The sequence below is a fragment of the Erithacus rubecula genome (assembly GCF_903797595.1).
Source record: "Erithacus rubecula genome assembly, chromosome: 1".
In the NCBI taxonomy this organism is placed as follows: Eukaryota; Metazoa; Chordata; class Aves; order Passeriformes; family Muscicapidae; genus Erithacus; species Erithacus rubecula.
Window position 1 is genome coordinate 17,108,910 of NC_136658.1, and position 9,948 is coordinate 17,118,857.

At 36.4% G+C, this 9,948-nt stretch overlaps 1 protein-coding gene across 2 annotated transcripts in view; it reads left to right on the forward strand.

Annotated features, from left to right (window-relative positions):
* CBLB (Cbl proto-oncogene B) overlaps positions 1 to 9,645 on the forward strand; it is a 123,760-nt gene extending 114,115 nt beyond the window's left edge. The window contains exons 17-18 of one of the 2 annotated variants that reach the window (XM_079302637.1): positions 1,261 to 1,380; positions 7,192 to 9,645. In XM_079302637.1, the coding sequence (XP_079158763.1) occupies positions 1,261 to 1,380; positions 7,192 to 7,454 (383 nt within the window). In that variant the 3' untranslated portion in view covers positions 7,455 to 9,645. The remainder of the gene's footprint in view (positions 1 to 1,260; positions 1,381 to 7,191) is intronic. The other variant, XM_079302636.1, reaches the window with a different exon arrangement.
* Positions 9,646 to 9,948: the final 303 nt, after the last annotated feature.

Consider the following 9,948-nt stretch of genomic DNA (forward strand, 5'->3'; position numbering starts at 1 on the left):
AGTGTAGTTTATCTTCTATACTTCAAAATAAAAACAATGTCATCTTCAGCAGTCTGGAGTGAATGGGTGTCTCAGTTGTATCAACTGATGCAGAAATACACTGCACCATTCAGTTCTGATGGGGATGGAGAGGAAAAGCAGGAGCTCTGACACAGATACACACAATCTGCCTGTGCCCAGTTCCCAGAAACATGCAGAGTTTTAAATGTTTAAGTGTAACTTCCAATTAATCTAAAAACCTCACTGGTAGTGTTAAAAAACATTTAATGTCTTTAAAATAAATATCTCGATTATGTATCTACAGCCATGTATTGTTCTTCATATTTGCATAAGGAAAACAATGGTACAGCAGCAGTTCTCATTAATCTTAGCAGTGTATTGCATCTACTTAGGCATGCATGGTTGTGTGAATTGGTCTTTTTTTATTCATATGGTATTTCTAAAGCCATATTACTCACTTTGCATCTTGTCACATAATCTGTTGTAGAAGATTTATGATGAGTTTTTTGATGATTGGTTTCCATACAAGTCTTGAGGGTGATTTCTCAGCTATCCATCAGAGCCTGTCAGATTAGAATAATAATCTCATCATCAACACCAGCAAAAACTTGCACTCACATACAAAACAAACACTCTGCAAACACTGAGTCCAGAGCAGAAGCCAAATCCAGGATGATGCTGTGCAGTGTCTTTGGTAGCCAAAAAGAAAAAGAGGAGACAATATACCAGGATTGTTTATTTCTCTCATTTTTAAAATTCTGTCCCTGTAATATTTACCCATAGCTGGGATTGTATGAATAGGAAATCATCCTGCAGTCTTTGTGAACTGCAAAGCATAGAAGTGTAATGAAGGCTTAAACAAACTGAATAGCTGGGATGTTTCTAATTGTGCTGCTCCAGGCACTGCAACCCCTTCCATGCTTTGCCAGGCACAATCCCAGCAGCATCAGGGTTGGGTGGTTGAAAAGTACCTCATGGATGTGAGGAGAATCCATGTCTCAGAATCACCACAGTCAGTGCAGGACAGACCACCTTTATCTGTATTCCTGTGTTTGTCACTTCAAATCATGCTTACCTGTGTACTATGAATGCTGAATTTGGAGATTCTTGTGCATGTGCTGTGAGGGAACACCTCTGGATGATCTTAATGGTTCTTTTGTATGATGGGAGGCTGTTTTAATCCTACCTTCTATGCTTCAGCCCTCCATCAAATAGCAATTCTGATTATTCTAAGGCAGTTTTTTTATTCTGTTATCACAGATCCCCATTTTGACCCAATAATTGGTCACGTTCCTTTGCCACCTGCTCGAAGAGCACCTGGAGAAAATGTCAAAACAAATAGGACATCTCAAGACTATGATCAACTTCCTCCATCTTCAGGTAAGGCAGAAAAATGTTCATGTAGAAAATTACAATTGAATGAAGAAAATAACTTGCATTTTTTGCCATTCTGGGCAACAAATGGCAATAGTAATATTGCTTTGCAACAATATGAAATGATCAAAGGATAATAGTCCTGCAATTGGGGTAGAAGTGGCTACTTTTGTATATAGGTATATATACTATGGTATCCATTTTATTAGCTGCCAAACTGAATGCCTATGTGACTTATAGTGTTCCTTGTTTTTTGAGAAAGGCAGAGATTTTTCTGACACCTTTCAAAGATTTATAAAAGATCAGAAGTACTGGAAGGAGCACAAGCATCTGTTTTCCATCTTTGTTTCATTTCTCCTAAACAAAAAAATGTAGCTTCACTCTCTAAAGCATTATTATTTTCTGTCTTTTTTGCTAATATGTTTGTCTGAATTTCTAAGAAAATTTTAAGATGTTTCTTAATAAAACAACAAGAATCAAAACCATTTAAAATTCAGTCTTGCATTTCAGTAGAACAGGTACATAGGAACAATTGCTGTGCCAAAGAAATTTTGGTTATGGTTTTCAGGCGACAAGAATAATAAATATAAAAGAAATCTACTGAGTGGATAAAAATAACAGTGTTAATTGTATTTAAAGTACTTTCACCAGTTTTTAGACAGATTTTCTTTTCTCTAGATGTGGATGGTACATGGGGAAGGGGGAGGATTAGCTCAACCACTGTTATTTTGCTGCTGTATGAGGAAACACACAAAGAAAAAGCCAAGTGATGTTTTGTACCATTAATCAATCTCCAGATAAGATAAAGTTGTGTGTAAAGACTTTTTATGCATAAAGGACTTTCCTCTAATCTTTCAGTTGTAATAATCATCATTGTTCAATTGCAACATTCCCAAGTGAAAAAAAAAAAATATTTTTAGTAGCAATTACATTCTCCTTCTAAGAAATGCAGAGTTTCATGCTGCTGGAGTATAGGGGGAAAAAAGAGTCTTGTTTTCCAACTTAAAGGGTGGGAAATTTCTGTAGCTCTCTTCAGTCTTTCTTTTTTTTCAATGAATAGTGTGATTGTGAATTAGTGTGAGCTCTCTGGTAAATACTATCTCTTTTGGGAGGGTATCTTTACAGATATAGCTGTTTCTCTTTTTTTCCCCAATTGTTGGAAGAAAAGAGTTTATAACACATGCTTTATATGTGGCATTGTGAGGGGTCTGTTTGTCTTAAAATGTTCACTCAGTTTATTCAAATAATTTTGAGTTCTCTTATAATGCAAATTATGACAATGATGTAACCACTTTTAAAGCTATGGAGTTTTCTTGCAATTCTTGCACTTCTGGGTTAGAAAAATTTTTTAACTTCCTAAATTACTGCAAGATACTTGCTAGTTAAGAACTTGGAGCTTTCTGGTGCTACTTAATACTTTTTGATCTGTGTTTCCCACAGCCGTCTTCAAAAACACTCACGTGTCAGCTTTTGCTATAAATACCATTCTAAATCAGCATGATCTGCAGCAAGATATTCCATTTAATTTCAATTAGATGAAAACTATGTGATAGATCATGTCATTCTCTTAATTGGAAAGTTGTTTTTACAGTGGCAGTAATTCCGAAGGATAGAACTGATGAGCTGCAGGATGAACTAGTTCACCTTCATCTATGATTTAAAAAGACAATGTAGAGAGTTTAAATGTTCAGAACTTTGGTTTTGCATTTATTCTGAACTAATCAGCTCACTTAAGAAATTCTTTATTTCAGTGATTTTGTAAGGTGATTCTTTGAACTAGCTGAAAAAGAAATGTAGTTCACTCTAAAATCTGATTATAATTTAGCCACTGGGTTCCTAAAGTAGCATGGTCAGTGCTTTAACTTCTCTGCTTCGCTTTCACTGTTTTTAAGATTACTGTCATGATGGTAGACACCAGGGATTCAGTTAAACAAGTAACTTACTCTAATTCATGTATCCAGTGTTGAGCACTTCAGAAATAGTACCCAACCATGCAACCCACTCCCCCAGAGGCATGGTTTCTCAAACTTCTTATATACAACTGTTTAAAATTGTTAGAAAAAGAGCAAGAAGAGGAGATAGGATTGTGGGTGCTGTGGATGACAGGTTGGGGATGAGCTGGCAATGTGTTCTCAGAGCACAGAAAGCCAAATGGACTGCATCCTGCTTTCCTGAGTGCATCCAAAGCAGGGCAAGACAGTGAAAATGAGGGAATTTGGCACCTCTGCTCTGCTGCCATGAGACCCCACCTGGAGAAATGCATCCAGCATAAGAGGGGCATGGACCTGCTGGGGTGAGTCCAGAGGGATGGAGCAACTCTCCTGTGAGGAAAGCCTGAGACAATTTGGATTGTTCAGCTTGGAGAAGAGAAGGCTTTGGGGTGACCTTATTGTGGCCTTCCAGTGTGTGAAGAGAACCTAAAACAAAGCAGGAGAGGGAATTTTTACAAGAGTAGGTAGTCACAGGACAAGGGAGAACTGAGATACTAGATGAGGTATCAGGGAGAAATCCTTTACTGTGAGGATGGAGGTGGCACAGGTTGTCCATAGAGTCCAGAGGAGCTGTGGATACCTCATACCAAATGTTCAAGACCAGATTGGATGGAGCTCTGAGCAATGTGGTCTAGTGGAAGGTGTCCCTGCCCATGGCAGAGGGGTTCAAATTAAATTATCTTTAAGGTCCTTTCCAACCCATGCCATTATTCCATGTTATTGTTCATAATTAGAATATTTTACCTGAGCACAGCCAATAATAAGAGGGAAAGGAAGAAGAAAATTTAGCCTCTAATAGATGTCTTTTCTATTTTGCTGAACTTAGCTATTCTGTAAGATGCACATTCAAATGATGGGTTAACTATATTTGCCTGCTGCTATTCATTCACTCAGTTGGCCTTATGAAAATGCTTTCAAATTTGGATTCCTTTTACCAAACTATTATTCCAGGGTGTATTTCAGTTAACACTAGAGGGAATAATGTAATCCCCAGTATTGTGCAGTACAGAGATTGTGTCTGACAGCTTGATGGAGCAGTGTGTGCAGTGGTCCTTCCCTCATTGTCCCCTGCTCCCTGAGCTCCTTGGGGCACGTGTCCCTGGGTGTGCTTTGTTCCTGTTCCCAGTCAGGTGAGGTGTGGCTGCTGGCCAGTGTTCCACAGGGGCTTTGCACAGCAAGCTTTTGTCACCTGCTTCTCTGATGCTCCTCAGTCTGTGGGTGAAAGAACAAGGAATCCAGGAGTGAGGGAGGAAGAGAAGGGCATTTCTCAGCAGAGAGGACCAGACAGTTGGCATTGTTACAAATAGCCTCCCCACTGTGCCTTAGAGCTCTCACCACTTTTCCCAGGCTTTTTAAACACTTACTAAATGAGCCTGTGTCTGCCTTTATATTATCTCTTACCTAAGGGTTCAGTCTAGAGCTGAATTACAGAAAAGTGAGCAGTGGAGGAAGCAGCTCATGGTAGAAACTGTTAATTGAATTGCATTAGAAAATCTATTTGAATTTTTAGTTAGACATCTGTGGTGGCTGAAACATCAGAGGATGGATGGGAGGTAGGGCAGGAAAGTCCTGCTTAATACCTCTATCTCAGTGTCCAGATGGGCAGGCAGCTTAGGCTTAGTATCTTTAAGCTCAGGATCCAATATGATACCCAGCTTTAGCTGAAATTTTATATGGATGTGAAGATATTGAAAGAGATGTCAGCATTAAAAAAAATAATAATGGGAATTGAGAGAAAGTGCTGAAGATCTAAGTATCTGTGCTATAGAGTGATGTTGCTGTAGTGAGAATAAAATGCCTATGCTTCAAATCTGCTGACAGAATTAAAAATGACCTTTCTAAATGATGTGATTGCTTAATAAAGTTTGTTTGAAAGCCTCAGTGAAGTGAAGGTTTTAAACAGGAAATAAATTCAGTTTTAAGCCTGCATTAGACTGAGTCAAGAAAAAATATCCTCATGTAACACAAGCACAGGGAAGGATCTGATTTACGCATAAAGAATTTCTTCTGTACTTCAAGCCCAGGGGAAAATGTAAAGTTTGTAAATTAATTTTGTTTCATACTGTGTAGAAATTAAGTCCATAATGGAATGTACATATTAAAACACTTTGAATGTTTTGACAGAAAAATGATTGGTTTTAAATGATGTGCCATTATTCTAAAGATAAAGAATATTTTTCTTTTAGTCTTCAGTTTCCTAAATTAAGTGAAGTGCAAAATTTGAACTTGTTTTTGATTCAGTTTTTGGTGATTAACTGCATTTCCTGAGCTATATTTAATTTCTCAGACAGGTGTTTTATGCATCTTCCACACCTTCATAACAGGTTTAGATCTGCTTCAGAATGTTTATCATTTATATCACTAAGTTATCTTCAGAGGAAAAAAAAAATCAAAACAAATATGAAGTAGCCCTTAATACCTGCAGGTCTTAGCCCCTTACTGTAAATCTTTAATCAAATTTCTTTCATTCATTTCTTATATGAATATCACCATCTTGCTAAAGGTACTATTAACTCTCTGAATCAAGAAGTGGAATAAAATTTTATAGCATCACAGATCCAAATTGATGGAAAAATTAATTTGAAAAAAAATACACATGCATTAGACATGCTCTTGTGTGAACTACTTTCATTTATCTGAAGTGTTCAATGCACTTGGTTGAATTATAGTTCTCTCTATCCAGTGTCATGATAAGGTTACAACAAGAATACTGGAAATATAACATTTCTTCCATGCCTAAAGAATCGTCTCTGAAGTACTTAGCACTGGAAAATGCCACTGCTTTCAGTGTAAGTAAACAGGAAGTATCACAGCCAGAAATTCCTCTAATTTATCTATCAAAGTCACTGTTGATAGGACTTGTTAAAACCCTTTCTGAGGGATTAAAGACTTTTTAATTTTTTAAATACTTTGCTCTTGAAAGTGTTTTCTGCGCTGTGCCTGCTTGTATTTAAGCTTCTTATTGTGGAATCAGTGAGGATAAAGGCATTTCAGTAAAGTACCAAGTTTGCTTGAGCACAAAACTCTTGACTCTGAGAAGATTAGCAAGTTGGAATATTGGCTTTTTTTCCACGAGCACATCATGATTCTTAGTCACTTGCTTAAACTGTGAAGGTAACCTTTTCCATAGAAGATAAGGAACTGGGAGATGTTTCCATAGGTTGGAACTGGAGAGGAAGGAGCATGTTCTATTCTCATCATGGGAATAATTGGGCTAGAGGTCTTTTTGAAAAACCACTTATTTATGTACTTGTGTGCAGCTGCAGTGCATGATATGAATAGCAATTGAATGAACAGAATCTGCAAGTTGGACCAATAAATGAAGGATTTTTTTCCTTCAGGCATGTTTGTCTGGATTCCTCTTCTACACAGCTTATGGTCCTCAATAAAATTGTGATCAAACTTGTGTTTGAGTTTTTCTTATTTGTTTATTTTTTTAGGGTTTTTTTTTTTCTTGGACTTTTTGTTTGTTTGTTTTCTGTTTTTTTTGTTTTAACTCAGAAGTTCGCAAACTGTGGATTGAGAGTTTTCTGGCTATTTTCACTGTCTTTGCTGTTTCATCATACTTCATTTACCTTCCAGCTTTAGATAATCTAGATTGTAAATTGCATGTTCCTATAATATTATTAAAATAGCATATTGCTACATTATTTCCATTTTGGATGTTCTTGAGGGCTTCAGCTTCTGTTAAAATTTTAAAATTAGCTATATTGGTTAACTAAAATATTCCTTCATGTACTTTTAAAATAGTTCATGGTGTTTGACTCACCTATATTTCAGTCTTAGGCCACTTTATAATGATTTTTATCTCTTTTATTTGGAACAGATGGTTCACAAGCACCAGCCAGGCCCCCTAAACCACTTCCTCGAAGAACTGCACCAGAAATACATCACAGGAAAGCATACAGCTCTGACACTTCCATGGAAAATGTGGATGCAAAAATTGCAAAACTTATGGGAGAGGGCTATTCCTTTGAAGAAGTCAAGAGGGCACTTGAAATTGCCCAGAATAATGTTGATGTGGCCCGTAGCATTTTAAGAGAGTTTGTCTGTTTTCCTCCACCAGTCTCCCCACGTCTCAATCTATAGCAGCATCAAGATGTTCTTGGAGCAGATGAATTCTACAGATACACGTGTGGATTGGGGAATGAGAGGAAGAACAGAATGGGATATTTTTCTTCCATCCTTAGCAGAAGGGTGTTTGTTTCCAGCCGTTTATCAAAGGCTCCTGGCTGCTCTGATCAAGACTTATAAATATGCTGAGGCTTATGTATTTTTGCTAGCCATACTTTTTTAAATCAGGGTTGAACTTACAAAGTAATTTAAAAAAAGTTTACTTCCCTAGAACTTTTAATCTGTGAAATGCTTTTTCTTGTTTACAAGTTGGCAAGTTACAGTTTTCTAGTTTGTGCCTGTACTATGTCCTGTTCATATTCCCTTGTACTTGTGGTCAGTTCTGCTGTAGCATTCCCCACAGTTTCCATGCTGACCACTCCATCAACTAAACCATCACTTTCCAGAAGTTCTGTGTTTCTTTTGGTCTTTTTTTTTTTTTTCTTTTACAAGATGCTTTAATTGTTTTTTGCATTTCAGCTCATCAAATGCAAAAAGTATGTGGCCTTCACTACTGATTTTTTTTTTTTATTCTGAGATTCCTTTGCTTTTGAAAGAGGAAATATCTGAATGTAAAACACATTATTCTGTGAACTGCCTTTTTAAAGGTATTTTGACAGTAATGTTGGGCAGCTTTCTGTTTAACAAGAATTCCATGACTTGTAGTCTCAAGGTCCTTTATATACAGTTTCCACAAAAAAATCCCAACCAGCAAATAAAACACTTTGTGCAGCAGTGACACTGAGTTCTCACTTGTGAAATCTATTTTCAAAGAGTATTTGATTGCAGATGTTCAGAAAAAGCCAAATGTACATGATAATACTGTGTTTTGAGTACACACTAATGGTACCAATTCTTCATGGTAAGACTGAAAGGAATCTTCTTCAATTATATTAAAGGTATCCAGGTAAATTCCAGTTCTAGACTGAGTAAAGTAGAATGCGGTTAATGTTTTGTTGAAGTGATTATCCTGTGGTTCATTGTGGCTTGGATCAGTTTGTATTAACTTGGAAACTTTAAATCTTTGATGCACTGTTAATTCCTAATGCTACTGTAGCAATATTTTTTGCATAGTTCTTTGGTAATCTCCTCCCTCCCCTGTACACTTTATAATCCTGAAGGATGTGTTTAACACCCAAATTCATTCATCCAATTCAGCTGCTTAGTTGGAAATACATTTGGTGTTATTGGTTAGTGATACTCCAAACTTTGACATTTTATTTTGAGCCCAAATTGATGCAAGCCAATTTAAAAATCTTCCTGATTTTAGAAAAAGAGAGAGAAGACAACTCTATTCTGAGTACTTTCAGAGTTGAGTCCAAATATTTTAAGAACAATTCTTAGGATTGCTGCTTTCTTGGTTTTTTTATTTTTTTTAGGAAACTTTGAAATTTTTCTTCTGATACTATTGAAAAAACAAAACCATGTGATAGAATATTTTTCTCATTTGGAGATGTGAGGAGTATATGGAAAATTTCAGTGTGCCAGGCTGGGTGTGAAGTATATATGAATTGTTCCCTTTCAGCTGGTACTGTTCTCTTTCACTCTGAATTTGTATCACTTGCAGGATCAGATCTCATCAGCCAGTGTGTTGGTTGTAAAGGTGTTTTTAAAGGCAGCACCAAGGTGGCTGAACTGCAGGATTTGAAGTAACTGAGAACACCCATTGGAAATTACTGTGCTATCTCAAAGTCCTGTTGTTTCATCAAAAAACTTATTCTTAAAACTGATTAAATTATTTTGTAGCATCACGAGGCATAGTGTGGATACCATTAATCTGCTTCAGTGATAAAAGATGATCAGGAGAATACAGAGTATAGGGAAGAGCTGCTGCTCCATTTGAATTTAGGCAAATGCTTCTGAGTTTATGTTCCAGGAAAAGACATTTACATCTTCCTGTAACTGTTTATTCCTTAAGTACAGCTTAGGAAAAGTTTTGGTGTAAGTTATATTCTGTGCTTTTGGCTCAACTTAATCTCTTTTCTCTGTTTTGGAAGAAAGTTTTGTGTAGTATTGAACCCTCTTGTTCATTTGGTTTGTTTGCAACGTCACTGTAGCATTTTAGCTAGCTATAATTTGAAAATGATTCATGCTATTAAATTATACACTCTGGTTGTACTGGAATTACTGAAATGAGGTTCTAGCATAACTGCCAGCATAGCAATGATGACAGTGAAAAAAACACTTTACAAGGATGAGCAAACAATCTGCAGATTGAGTTTTGAAATTTTGAATTGTAAGGAAGAACTAATTTTCTCTTTTTTATGCAGCATTTTAGTATAAATTGCATCCTTATAATTTCAATTAGAGGCTAGAACTGCTGCCTGATAGATTAAGGTTTTTAGAGTTTTCCTTATTTCTGGTTGTGACCACCAGTAATACTTTTTTTTTATTATGTGTTTAAAAACTAAACTTGATGAGCAATATTCTGAGTGGTGACTTGAAAAGACTTCCATTAATCTTTAAATGA